The sequence below is a fragment of the Panthera uncia genome, chromosome E1, assembly GCF_023721935.1.
Source record: "Panthera uncia isolate 11264 chromosome E1, Puncia_PCG_1.0, whole genome shotgun sequence".
NCBI classification, from domain to species: domain Eukaryota; kingdom Metazoa; phylum Chordata; class Mammalia; order Carnivora; family Felidae; genus Panthera; species Panthera uncia.
Window position 1 is genome coordinate 58724455 of NC_064814.1, and position 14201 is coordinate 58738655.

A 14201-nucleotide genomic window follows, 5' to 3' on the forward strand; every position below is an offset into this window, starting at 1 on the left:
GTTAGAACTGAGTGACTACAAATTGAAAGCCTTTAAAGTCTGTCAGACCATTAAGAGAGGGCTCCCACATTGGATAAACTGTTCAGGGGACCTGATGGGTTGAAGACCTGTTTCACATTAATGGTGTTTGTTTGTTTGTTTGTTTGTTTGTTTTTTTGGTGCCCTGGCTTCTGGAGTCTAGATAATGCCACGTCCTACCCTATGGTGCCCCAGGTGCAGCCTGGGACAACACTTGCTTTTCTACCATCTTCCCACAGCCTGACTCCAGGCCGCTACCCAGGCAATCAGGGAAAATCTGGCTGGTTTATTACCAATGGGACCAAATAAATCATTGTTTGTTATAAAGCAGAGAACAAGAATGAACCAGTCACAGTGGAGTCCATCTAAACAATCCCGTGCTGTCTAAAGATCTCATTTTAAGTTAATCTTACAGCACAGAGTGTAACAAGTCAATGTACAAGAGTAAAGTCTCCAATAATTATTTCTCTCCAATCATTACCCCTCTCCTACTATGAAATCCATCATCTTTTTGGTGAAACAAAAGCATTCTGTCTTGGTGATAACAGCAGGGATTTCAGTTTGGAACAGATGTGGGAGGTTACCATATCATTGTAAAAGAAGACTCCGTCTCATCATAGAGTTTCACCTCACACCTCTGGCCTTTTCTTCGGTCTGAAGTTGTAAAGCATTTTGGTTCTCCAACCTTAGGAATTGAAGGAAATAATTATTCTTCACCTATAGTTGTAGAGGTACTTAAATGTTTGTTAATGGAAGTACTCAAATCTTTATCTTTTAAATATCAAATTAAAATATCAAAATAGAAAGAATCCTACTATATATTTGGTGATTTTAAAAGAATCTTCTATCTAGGGGTCATCTGAATGGCTCAGTGCAGCCTGCTTGGGATTCTCTCTCTCTCTGTCTCTGCCTCTCTGTCTCTCTCTCTCTCTCTCTCTCTCTCACACACACACACAAACATTTTTAGAAAGCATCTTCTGGGGTGCCTGGGTGGTTCAGTCAGTTAAACGTCCGGCTTCGGTTCAGGTCATGATCTCACCGTTCGGGAGTTTGAGCCCCACATCAGGCTCTGTGCTGACAGCTCAGAGCCTGGAGCCTGCTTCGGATTCTGAGTCTCCCGCTCTCTGCCCCTCCCTCTCCTCCCATTCTCAAAAATAAGCAAACATTAAAAAAAAAAAAAACTTTTTTTAACATCTTTTATCTAAACTAGTTATATTTAGCTGAAGTTATAAGTTACACACTTTGATTGAAGAGAGGTACAGAAATATGTGCTTTAAGACTATGGGATGTTTTCAACATGTCAAAAACAATGCTCCAAGACAAGCCCCTGGGTGGCATCTAGGTAGACTGAGGATAGAAAGTATATTTTCAACACCCTGTGATCCCCGTGGCTTGGCTCAGAGCCTGGCATGGAGTATATGTGACTGAATGAGCTCAGTCTTCCAAGGCCTCAGCAACCTCTTCTTGCTGGCACAGGTATGGTATCAATGCCTTCTTTGCCGCCTCCATAGAGATAAGGTGGTGAGGACCAAATGAGGGACGTAGGGGAGGGCACTTTGACCCCCATCTCGTTTGACCCACATTGCGGATAAGAAGATCACGGAAGTGGAGGTAAGCTCAGGGGCCCTGCTGTCCCCCCAGGGAGTTCTCAAATTTAAGAGCCGGCCCCTCTGACAGCCGCAGAGCAGTGGCCCAAGCATGGGCAGTCAGCCGGCTGCTCCTTAAGCTACTGTCACCACTGCATCTCCTGGCAGGGCTGAGCTCCAGGGGAAGGAGCTGAGGAAAAACACAGCTGCCAGCAATAGAGCAGGATCTAGAAGGAAAGTTGGAGGAAAGGACAGCCCGAGGAGGACAGAGGTCTGACATACCACAGCACACAAGAGAATTACAGGAAAAGGCCTCTAAAGTGAAGAGAAAGAGGTAAGAAAGAAGAGAGAAAGGGTTAAACAAAAATGTGAAGAAAAGGAAATGAAAGAGGGACGGAAGCAAAATGGCAGAAGAAAGAATGGGAAAACAAAGAGCTAACATCATCCTAGAAAAGAGAGTACCAGACCCACGGCGGTTAAGCAGGAAAAGCTATTACAGGCTTCTGTTTATACTCGATACAGAGTTTTAGAGAATTCTTACTACATTGTAATATAATGGCATTATATGGAATTGCAGGGAAATTGAGATCATATTTCGCCTTTACCTAAGAAGCTAAAATTGCCCAGGGCGCCTGGGTGGCTCAATTGGTTAAAGGTCTGACTTAGGCTCGGGTCATGATCTCAGGGTTCATAAGTTCAAGCCCTGTGTTGGGCTCTGTGCTGACAGCTCGGAGCCTGGAGCCTGCTTCAGATTCTGTGTCTCCCTCTCTCTGTCTCTCTGTCTCAAAAATAAGTAAACATTGAAAAAAAAATTTTTTAACAAGATAAATTGCCCAGAAGGAGATCTCTCCTATTTTTAAAAAAATTTTTAAATGTTTATTTGTTTTTGAGAGAGAGACAGAGCATGAGTGGGGCAGGGGCAGAGAGAGGGAGACAGAATCGAAAGCAGGCTCCAGGCTCTGAGCTGTCAGCACAGAGCCTGACGTGGGGCTTGAACTCAGGAGCTGTGAGATCATGACCTGAGCCAAAGTCAGATGCTTAACTGACTGAGCCACCAAGGCACCGCTTCTGTTTTTCAATATTTTCATATAGGGTATTTATTCCTCTGATCTGAATTATATTGAGGACTCACTATGTGGCAGGCACTGTGCTAGGCTGGGGCTAAGGTGGACAGCAAAGCAGACGTGGCTTCACCATCACAGGTCTGTCAACAGGGAGAATCAACCCTGTCATTTAATACAGAAAAGCAATGAGCAATTACTTACAACATTATCTACATTATCTTCAATACCCAAGGCTATTTCATATATATATATATTATATATATATATATATATAATATATATATATAATATATATATATATATGGTCTTTGACTATCATCACTATATATACTGAGGAATTGGTCTTGCTCCTTTCATCTTCTTCATGAGCTTTTTTTAGTGAAACTTTTTTTTTTTTGGTAGGCTTCACACCCAGCAGAGTAGCTTAAACTCATGACCCTGAGATTATGACCTGAGCTGAGATCAAGAGTCAGATGCTTAACTCACTGAGCCACCCACGGGCCCTGAAACCTTACTTTTGAGATCTCTCTCTAAATGCTTGCCAAGTGACTAGTCTGACCAACAGTTTGAAACTCACTGCAGCAACTGTGAGAGAGAGATGATGATGTGCCATTGGTGAGGGGCTCCGCAGCACCCCACGACGCCTGCATTAGGTCACAGACCGGCCACACAGTGGATATTCTCACCCACATCTCAGGATATCACGAGCACACACATGAATGGATGACATGAGTTTTCCAACTTCCACTCCTTCAGGAGACTTCCTGCAGATCTTCAAGTCAATGAATTTACCCTTTCCATTCGTGTCTTTATTTAACCCAAGTATGAAAAGCTCTCGTACAGATAGATCATTTATGAGTGTGCTGCATTTCACACTCAAATATGATTTTCTTTTGCTACTCACTCACAGATAAAATGCTACTTTGATGTTGATGAGAACTGGTACCATTTTCTGAATTCAAGTGACTATGGATCAAGAAAATTTACTCCAACTGGTTAATACTTTCCAAACAGAAATGCAGTGATAGGACTCCCTGCCAAAGAGAGGTTGGCTTTGTTGAGGCTTTAACTCACCGACCTCACAGCTGCAAGCACGTTAATAATCTTTCCATCCAGACTGTGTCCATTTGCAACAATATCACCCAGTGAATAGTAATCACGAGACTCTTTAATAGGTAAGTATATCAGAGCAAGGAGCTTGGTGTCCACTTCATAACTGGAACAAACTTTTACAGTGGAGTGATTCTCACTGAGCAACAGTTTACAGTTGCTAAATTGTAAACACACACAGAAATAGTTAATATCAAGTGACTTTCTAGTAGAAAAATATTTCCAGGTTCACATTAAATTATCTTTTTGCTTGTGACTTAGACTATATCAACACAATTTGTACCCTCAGAAACAGTGAAAAATGTTGTACAATATTTTTTGTCTAAAATGTATTTTCATTAAGAAAATGTTCTGATGACCAATCCGTGCCTGAGTTGTAAGCATACGAGTTTCTGACCTTGCCCAAAACTCTGAGCTTCTGGTTTGTTCTCTGTGAAACGGGCATAAAAGTACTCTGAAATGTCAGGGTGGGGGTGTCCCATCATTGCCATCTCTTGACACCCCCTGCCCTGCCTGCATCAGGACCGTGCATAGCTTCTTCCTATGATGCTCTCTGTAGAGTAGATGCCCAACATCTACATACTGAACTTGAATCGAGGTGCTCTCCCCGTGCAGCCAATCAACTCCCAAGTCCCCTCCAGGAGCCTCTGTCCAGCCCTCTAACCCAGGCCCTCTTCCCACACCCCCCCCCCTACTTCTGTAGGGTTTTATCTTATCACTTCTCGCCCCAACTACTGCCTTGTCTCCTAAGCTTCCTTCCCCGCTCAGGTAGCTGAAGTGATGTTCCTCGACCACAAATATGAACATATTCTTTCCCAGCTCAAAGACCTTCTGGGCTAGCCATCGCCAGAGAATGAAGTTGGTAGGCAGGCAGGCAGGCAGAGCTGCCTGTGAGGTTTCTCTGCTCTTCTCTCCAGCTTTCCCTCCCACTGCTCCCTGCCCTTGCCCTGTATTCCAGCCACATCAGATACTAGATGATGAGAGTGACACGTACACCTGCACCCGCACTAGTTTTTAGACCAAATATAGTCAGATAGCAACAGTTTCCTATGCTTCAACCTACTATTAATTGTTCTGGAAAATGCCAGGAGGTTTCATGCTTGTTCCCTCTACCAAAAATGCTCTTCCTCCTGACCCTCCCTCCATCCATTCATACGTTCATTCCATAAATATCTGCCGAGAGCTATTATGTGCCAAACCCTAGTCTAGGCAGAGGGAATACAGTGGTAAGAAGACGGACAAGACCTTTGATCTCATGGAGCTCACAGGTATGAGTGGGGGACAGACAGCAATGAAACCATTTCAGATCGCAGGTTATGATGATAAGGGCAAAGGGCGAGGTCCCAGCGAGGGACTGGCAGGGCCGCTAACACAAAGTAAATGGAGAAGGCCTAAGGAGGTGGCGTTCAAGTGGACGCTTCACTGAGGAGAAGGAGCAAACGTCCAAAGCAGATGAGAGGAGACTGCTCTGTGCAGAGGGAAGTGAAATGCATGTGGTGTCGGTGCACGGAGCCCAGTGTGTTCAGAAAGTGGAAAGAGATCTGTGTGGCTGCACAGAAACGAGAACTGGGGTCTGGTATATGATGAGGACAGAATGGAAGGGGGGAGGGTATGTGTGTAGTGGGACTCTGTCCCACTGACAGCCCTGTACCAGCCTCACCTTTCTCTGGAGAACCGTCCTCCATCAGAAATGCCAGCGGCGGGGAATGGAACGCCGCCAGTGGCCTGCGAACACGGGGCCCGAAGCCCACTGGCCTTCCTTCAGGGGTGCCACTCACGTTCCAGAGCTCCCTCCTGGCTCCGGTCGAGCCGCCTCTCTGCTCTACCCTGACCCTATTGTTACAGGCGGCCCCTGACAGCCACCACCTGCACACAAAAGCTCCTCCTGGCTCTGCTTCCAGACAACACGAACTAAGAGAGTAAGAGGCATGTAGCCAGAGTCGTACCTTTTTGCTATGACACATACACAGGACTTACAAGATTTAGCTCTCCTTCCTGTTGCTCAGCTTTAATGTGACTAGAGTCAAATTTGTCTAAATCTAAGCACGAGAATAAAAGTAACAAAGCCAGTTTTCGTGTACTCCTGTATCAACGCCCATTACTTCACAATCAAAGGTAAATACTGTGAGGAAGAACTAAACTTCTAATTTTCAGGCTGAAGCCTCTACCCTCAGTAAGCCCTCTGCTAACCTGACGCACAGGCACTTAACAGCGACGGTCACTCTCGCACAAAGGTGTTGACTCTGTGCTGGAATATTTACCCAGGAGTTGCCGGGCTGAATTTTTCTTCTCTTTCTAATTCCTTTCGTTGGATGAGAGGATTTTCAATGATCACTACAAGAGGAGGAAAAGATACTATTACAGAAGAGTAACTAGGTAAATAAAGAACAGGTATTCCTAACAATGAACATTACAATGTTATTTCTAACTTCTGAGTCAGTGTTACACATCCTTCATGGTCCTTTTCTTATGGCACCGTGAGGCACAGAAGCCCAGGGTTTGACCATCAATTTGATCCCAGATGACATTTCTTATGTTTTGGGTTTCAATCCCAACTGATGACCTGCATTAACGTTGCTTTGTTGACTAGTCACACTCAGCATGTGATCTGGTCATGACTTGCCCTTCCATAAATCGTATACTTTAAGTGAACTTCACCCCATTCACTGTCGCCTTGGGAAACGAGAGCCTTGGGGCAGAAAGAGCGATACAAAATCCACCTTCTGATTTCAGTTCCACGACTCATCAGCTTTATGACTTAACATTTTAGGGCTTCTGTTTCCTCATTATGGTCTACATGAGACCTCTCTGTGCTGTTTTGCGAATTCCTCACGCAACCACTCCATGATGATCCCTTTTTACAAATAAAGAAATCACAGAGGTTAAATAACTTCCTTAGGTTTTATATCTAGAAAGTAGTAGAGCTAGACTTACACTTGTTGATCCAAAATTTGTAATCTTTTCACTCCACCACACTGAGATCCTACTTAGCTTTATCATTATCGTCAACCTTAATGCTTTCAGAATCCCTTATCTCATTCACCCTCACACCCATCCACATATGGTTTAAAACCAAAATATATCTTGAGCGCCACATAACTAACGTACTGGCATTCATCCAAGAAGTGTGTCTCACTGTCCTGGGCCCTGTGAAGTCTGCACAGTTTTCTGCCTTCAGAGTCCACATGTTATCACTCAGTTACAGAGACACTACAAACAATGCTGCCAGCTCACAAGACAAGGGAATAAATGTACGAGTAGGTGCTAAGACACAGGAACACGTAGTACCCTGCTGGATGCCGCAGCACTGGAGAGGAATAGTTCAATTATGTGCACTACTCTTCCCCTTTTTTTCCTACCACGAAAGAGGGCTGGTGTACATGTTGTCTCCCGCACAAGGCTGGAGCTGCCACCCACCGGATGACAAAGTTCTGCACTGACACCAGGCGCACAACCTCATTTAACACTCACGAGAATCTACAGGGCACTAGTGCATAGTTGAGGCTCAACAAGGTTAAGAAATTTCCTCAAAGCCATGATGTAAATGAGTGTTGAAACCAGGATTTGAACCCAGATCTTTTTCCAGAGTCCTTGTTTTTTATTACAGTACACTGTCCCATCAGAGGGATCCTGGGATGGGCAAAGGATACCAAAGACTTGGTATGTGAATCTGAAAGCAAAGCTTCTTAAAGTGCCATTAAAATTCAAACATTATGTTTTATCAAAAGCTACTTGGCAGCCTTATCATGTTTGTGGAAAGACAAATGGCTATCGCCACAACAGGTATTGATGCAAACTCAAAAAGGAAAGAAACCAAAGATCGTAAAGCTACCTGGTAAAAATACGGGAGTATCACGTTAATGGATTTCAAGCAATGAAAAGCTGCACGCCTTCCTTCTGATAAGGTTCTTGAGAATTAGGAACCGTGTTTTATTTTGACTCCCTCAAATACATCACAGGAATAATAGTCTAACAGAAACAGTTTAAGAACCAATGCCCACTTACCACACTCTCCGATCCTAAAGCTGTCAGAAAGAGATCTGATGTAGCCTTCGCTGCCCCAGGACGCTGCATTTACAAAATGGGCTGGTGAGTCCCGGATGGTAAAACTGAAAGTGTACCTCTCTGATCCAACATCTAAGGGAAACCAATGCTTTCATGTTTCAAATGAAAACTCTTAAGTTTGAATAAACAGGATCATTATGATAACAAACATACTCAAACACATGGTAAAAATATTATTTCAGATACAAATTCTACGATGTTATGCCTGTATGAATCTCAAAGCTGCCAGTCGGTAACTCCCCTCACGACTGGCCCCTCTGTTCTCTTTCCCCAGTTACCTGTGGATTTCGAGGGAAATGACACATAGGCTTGAACCATACAGATAGTAGCTTAGGTTCTGCATTTCTCTCTTACTGGTATTATTTTAAACTAAGTCGTAATTCAGATCTAAATTACTTCAAATAAATAAATGTGTGCTACCAAATGCGCCACTAGGGGTCAGCAGGAACATGTTTTCCCCCTGAAATAAAATTTCTTCCCTGCTTTTTTGCTGATTAAAAAAGCAATACAACCATGGGATGCCTGGGTGGCTCCGGACGGTAGAGTAACCAATTCTTGATTTTGGCTCAGGTCAAGATCCCAGGGTTGTGGGATAGAGCCCCGCGTCAGGCTGTGGAACCTGACCGGGATTTTCTCTCTGTCCCTCTCCTAAACTCACTCTCACTAAAACAATTTTTTATTTTTTTATTTTTATTTTTTTTTTAATTTTTTTTTCAACGTTTTTATTTATTTTTGGGACAGAGAGAGACAGAGCATGAACGGGGGAGGGGCAGAGAGAGAGGGAGACACAGAATCGGAAACAGGCTCCAGGCTCCGAGCCATCAGCCCAGAGCCTGACGCGGGGCTCGAACTCACGGACCGCGAGATCGTGACCTGGCTGAAGTCGGACGCTTAACCGACTGCGCCACCCAGGCGCCCCATATTTTTTTATTTTTTTAAAAAAGTGGGGCACCTGGGTGGCTCAGTCAGTTAAGCAACTGACTTTGGCTCAGGTCACAGTCTCATGGTTGGTTCGTTGAGTTCCAGCCCCATGTCAAGCCGTGTGCTGACAATTTGGAGCCTGGAATCTGCTTCAGATTCTGTCTCCCTCTCTCTCTGCCCAACACCCACCCCCCCCCCAAAAATAAACATTAAAAAAAATGTTTTTAAATACAACCTAACATACATGTATAAATTACAGGTATCTACCAAACTGTTATTAGCGTTTACCTTCGGGAAGGAGACTAGGTTCAGAAGAGCTGGGGGCTGAATTAAAAAGTTCATTTTTCAACTATATAACTTTCTGTAACTGCTTGAATTTTTAGTGAAGACATATTAATACATGTGTAATGTTTCCTTAAAGTCAGTAAGCGCGCCTTGTCTCCAAAAGGAGTTTTGTGCATATACGCATAAAAAGTAGTCAAACACCACAGGAACAGCCCTCTACCCTCACAGTCTGATAGGTAAAAATTGTATTTCACTGTTGTGATTTTAGCAAATGTTTACTTACTGACATTTTTCTAATTCATGTCTTTTAAGTTATTCCTTTTAGAGCTTTGAAAACAGATATATGGACTTGCTCAAACTATTCAAATGATAATTCTATCTAATTAATCATGATGAAATAAGTGAAGGTGTAAACAAGCATGGGTGCAAGACGACATCTTCATTATTTACATCAAACGTAAGAATACCGCATGAAATACGGGTGCCTGAGTGGCTCAGTCGGTTGAGCGTCTGACTTCGGCTCAGGTCATGATCTCACAGTCTGGGTGTTCGAGCCCCGCCTCGGGCTCTGAGCTGAGTGCTCGGAGCCTGGAGCCTGCTTCCGATCCTGTGTCTCCCTCTTTCTCTGTCCCTCCCCCGATCCTGTGTCTCCCTCTTTCTCTGTCCCTCCCCCACTCACGCTCTGTCTCTCTCCCTGTCTCCAAAATAAATAAACGTTAAAAAAAAATTTTTTTTTAATTCCATGAAATAAAAGAAAGCTACCATGAGTCAAAAAAAGATAGGCATAATTACTCAGGTGATTCAAACAAAATTTCTGTCTAATGAGAGCTCTGACCTCCCTCCAGCTGTCCAGAAGCACTCAGACTGCAACCTTTAACACGCAGCACTGATGTTTGAAAAGCTAACAGTAATGCGTCGCTAGTTTTGGCATTTTATATGGTATTGTTCTGTGTCACCTACAATAGTTTGAAAACGAGTTGATTTTGAAAATCTAATTTTAGTCTTGGATTATGTTTTCACAGTCCTAAAAGCTTTACACAGGTCAAACAACTCAGTGAGAACCACTAAAACCAAAGGTAACTGTATTTTCCGCATACAAAAAATGGATTTTTTCCACTGGGTGGTCTGGTTGAATAAATATGCAGATGTGCTGCTGGACTTCTCTCCCTCAACACGACTCTATCATGACACATCCGTGCTCAAACCCCCTGTCCTTTGTCATGTTCTGTCTTAGCTGTACCTGTATATGTGCACCTCTGAGGCTGAGAGTGATCGTTAAGGTCGAGTCCTTACTATGGCCACACAGCTGTACATGTCATTAAAAATGATTTTAACGTCCTTCCACATATGGCCTTAAATCAAGTACTTTACCATACAATAGAGAGCATGGCCATTGCCCTCAAGGAGTTCAATGGGCATGAGAGGTTCAATAACTTAAATATACTTTGTTGCAGTCATAAGCCACACTTGATGAAAAATGAAGCAAAGAGTCAACCAGAACTCAGCTTTTTCTGTCCGGAAAGCCTTTGACATCTGTTTTCCCAATAACTATACCAATTATTTTCTGAAAAACAAAAGGGTTATAGAAGACAAATATTAAACACAGATGTAGCTGGTAAATTTAATTTCATGGACTTGTTATATTTTACTGGCTCTAACAAACATTTTTGACTAGGAGCCATTTAAATATATTTACTCCAGACAAACATCTAAAAGAACTTCATAAATGTTCAATTCCACCAGGAATAGTACGAAGCAATAAGACAGTTAACTGCCACTGCAAATATAATCATTTAATACTTAGCAAGTTTCTACTTTACTTTCAATCACTAGGTGGAGCGCAGTCACTGCCCATTGCTATCCATTCTTACTGAATTCATTCAAAACACATGTATATACAGTTTTATTTGCCGCGGTCTTCAAAGCTTTCCTTAATATAGGACTTTCTAACAAGCCACATAAAATTGCTTAGCTTTGTAATCCAAACATGCTAAACGGTAATATAAATTTGATTGTAACAAAACTTGTATATTAATGCTAATAAATCTATGCTCTGCAGTCCTAGATCTTAACCTTAAAGATATTAACATCTCCTTAAACATTTTAATGTTCTCTTTAGTGACTACCAAAGAAAAATTGAAAAAGTACTTTAAGAAATAAAAATGTTTTCCTGAAAAGATAAACCTAAACTTACATTACTAATTCTAGCAGCTGATTTTAACCCTGCAATAATCTGTTACATTTAAAATATGTTCATACTTTCAAGACTACCACATTCTAGCTGAGCTATTAACTAGTCTCACTACATTTAGACACACTGCTATTTCTTAAATTCCATATGCATGCAGATCTCACCAAATTTTGTTGTAAAAATACACCTAATGGAAATATCGAGTACAACTTTCTAACCGATGAGGAAATTAACAAATAGCTTACCTTTCAAGAAACACTATAATAGCAACAATTATTTTTTAACATTAACAAACTTCTCATTACACATTATTACAGTTACAAGTAAATTTAATACCATTTTAAGAAACCGGGTTTGTAAATGCCAGATATAAACAACAGATTTGCTAGGGCAGGGAAGGTAAGGGGGTGTGACTACCTTACGATAATAGGATTCCATCTAGATTTTGTTTGACTAAATAAGTCTTCGTATATTTGAAATGATGGACTCCCCCTGCAGCCCTTCAGTAAAAAATGAATTTTCACATAATATTTCACAACTATATCTGTCGTGTACCTTTAGGTCATAAAAGGAGCCTATTGATAAGTATTTAAATGTATAACTTAAGTACAGTTTGGTCAGAGAATAGATCTTGCTGAGTAAAAATGTTTTAATTTTATTATGCTAAATTGGAGCTGTTAGTAAATATTTAATTAAAACAACACAACTCAACTTGATTATTTTGAACAATTGCTAATCAGACCTACAATGTCCTACCCTCTAACCAAAAGAGAGACTAATTTTCATGTCGCTGACATAAATTCAAAGCGGTTTAGGGGTACCTACTATCTAATAATGGTACTGATGCAGTGAGTATCTTGTCAATTATATAAGCACGTGTCAATAATGTGGATGGAATATAATGTTACCAAATAGTTTCATTAGAGACCCAAACCGCTAGATCTTGAAACCTACCAGGTTAGCCATATTTGGATACAGATCTGCAAGTGCCGTGAACGTCTTTGATGCAAAGGAGTTGGCCATTCTTTTACCTACATTTTAGAAAACATAACTTGAATGCATAAATTAAATAACCGAAAAAACCATGAAAAGTGCCAAGATTTTAAAAAATCGTCTAGGAAAGCCTCAGATTTTTTATTCAGTCTTTGGGTAAAGTTTCTATTTTAACAGTGATACATAAGTCAGTACAGATCAAACCTGTAAAAAACATGTTTCCAAAAGTCCTTTTACAGTTTTGAATGATATAGTTAGGTTGTAATTTTTAACTTTCACTTCTCCAAAACATGTAAATTCAGCAATTTTTGAGCACCCTGCAAGTTTAGAGTTTCAGGTAAAGATGATTCAGTGGGACACTTGCAGACTTCTACTTTTGGAAATACAGCAAACTCTGTTGGTAAATACCTCAAATCTGGTTACACTGTGTGTGGGAGAGGTAGTGTTTCACCCGCATCTCTAGATGGGAAGCTCCATGAGGGAAGGATGGCACCTCGGAGATTTTCATGAGTGTATTTCAAGGCTACCTTGCACATAAAAAGCACTCAATATCAAATGAATGATATCAAAATATCGGATGTGGCTCCTCCCTCAGGGTCATCACTCACTGTACTGTAAGAGGTTTCAGTGTAGCGACCTTTGTCAGCTGCACCGAACTGGTAATTTATTCAATTTCACTTATTTACGTCTGATCTGCCACAGGCCCTGCATCAGGACGGGCAGGGCTGGGAGCTGGTCCCTCACCCAGGAGCCTCAGAGCAGCAGTGAAAACAGAGGGTCAGAGGTAGGACTGGATGTGTACAGCCTCAGGGCCACGGGTCCGGATCCTTGGCAAGGGTAGAGGGAACACGGTGGCAATGCCACGGGGCACAGCTGGGGAGTGCCTGCTCCGAGCTGGCTCTACGCTACAGACATCAGACACAGCAAGACAATCTCGGGCTGCCCTACCCCCCATCTCCCAAATTCCCCTTCCTGAGCTCAGGGCCCTCCTCCCACTTTCAAAGGGCAACCTTCTGGGGCGCCTGGCTGGTTCAGGCAGTAGAACATGAGAATCCTGGTCTTGGCGTTGTGAGTTCAAGCCCCATGTTGGGTATAGAGATTACTTTAAAAAGTAAAAAGGCAAACTCGGTCAATGAAAGATGATTTCTAAAAACAAAATCATCGGGGTGCCTGGGGGGCTCAGTCGGTTGAGCTCTGACTTTGGCTGGGGTCATGATCTCGCAGTTCGTGAGTTCGAGCCCCGCGTCGGGCTCTGTGCTGACCGCTGGGAGCCTGGAGCCTGCTTGCGAGTCTGTCTCCCTCTCTCTCTGCCCCTCCCCCACTCATGCTCTGTCTGTGTCTCCCTCAAAAATAAACATTTAAAAATTAACAATAAATAAACAAAAGCAACTAAGAAAAATAAAAGGCAACCTCCCTCCGGCCCCTTGTTTCAGGCCTCGTGAGGGCATGGCTAGGCCCTGGGCCCCGCTGCTGGCTCTAAGGCGTCTGGCTCACAGCCGGACCCTCAGGACAAACCCTACCAACCCTCTGAATTTGAGGCCATCGTCCCCAATTCTGAGCAGGCTTGGATGACAGTCAGGAGCAGAGGGGGGGACGGGCCCTTGCCACACACCCCGCTGACTTTTTTCTCCGGAGCCCAGAAGGGGTGTGTTACTCGGGAAGCCTGGGTGCCAGGGGCGTGCGGTGGAGCCCGCCTCAGACTCGGCCGCCACCAAATCCTGTCCTTCGAGGCACTGATCCGAAACCGCCCGGCCGGCCCTGCGCATTCTCCCAACTGCCTCCTGAATCTGCTGGCTTCCGCCACCCCCCTGACCTCCGTACCACGCCACTCCCCTGACCTCCGTACCCCTCTCTGCCTCCCCCTCCCTCCCCTGACCTCCTTACTCCTCCCTCCCTCCACCTTTGCCTCCCCCTGACCTCCGTACCCCTCTCTGCCTCCCCCTCCCTCCCCTGACCTCCTTACTCCTC

At 43.3% G+C, this 14201-nt stretch overlaps 1 protein-coding gene across 2 annotated transcripts in view; it reads right to left on the reverse strand.

Moving 5' to 3' along the window:
• Positions 1-14201, reverse strand: part of MEIOB (meiosis specific with OB-fold) — a 28246-nt gene that overhangs the window by 12983 nt on the left and 1062 nt on the right. For both annotated transcript variants that reach the window (XM_049637269.1, XM_049637268.1), the window contains exons 2-7: positions 12195-12271; positions 10556-10613; positions 7784-7915; positions 6040-6112; positions 3743-3938; positions 603-703 (exon numbers count right to left, since the gene is read on the reverse strand). In XM_049637269.1, the coding sequence (XP_049493226.1) occupies positions 603-703; positions 3743-3938; positions 6040-6112; positions 7784-7915; positions 10556-10613; positions 12195-12263 (629 nt within the window). In that variant the 5' untranslated portion in view covers positions 12264-12271. The remainder of the gene's footprint in view (positions 1-602; positions 704-3742; positions 3939-6039; positions 6113-7783; positions 7916-10555; positions 10614-12194; positions 12272-14201) is intronic.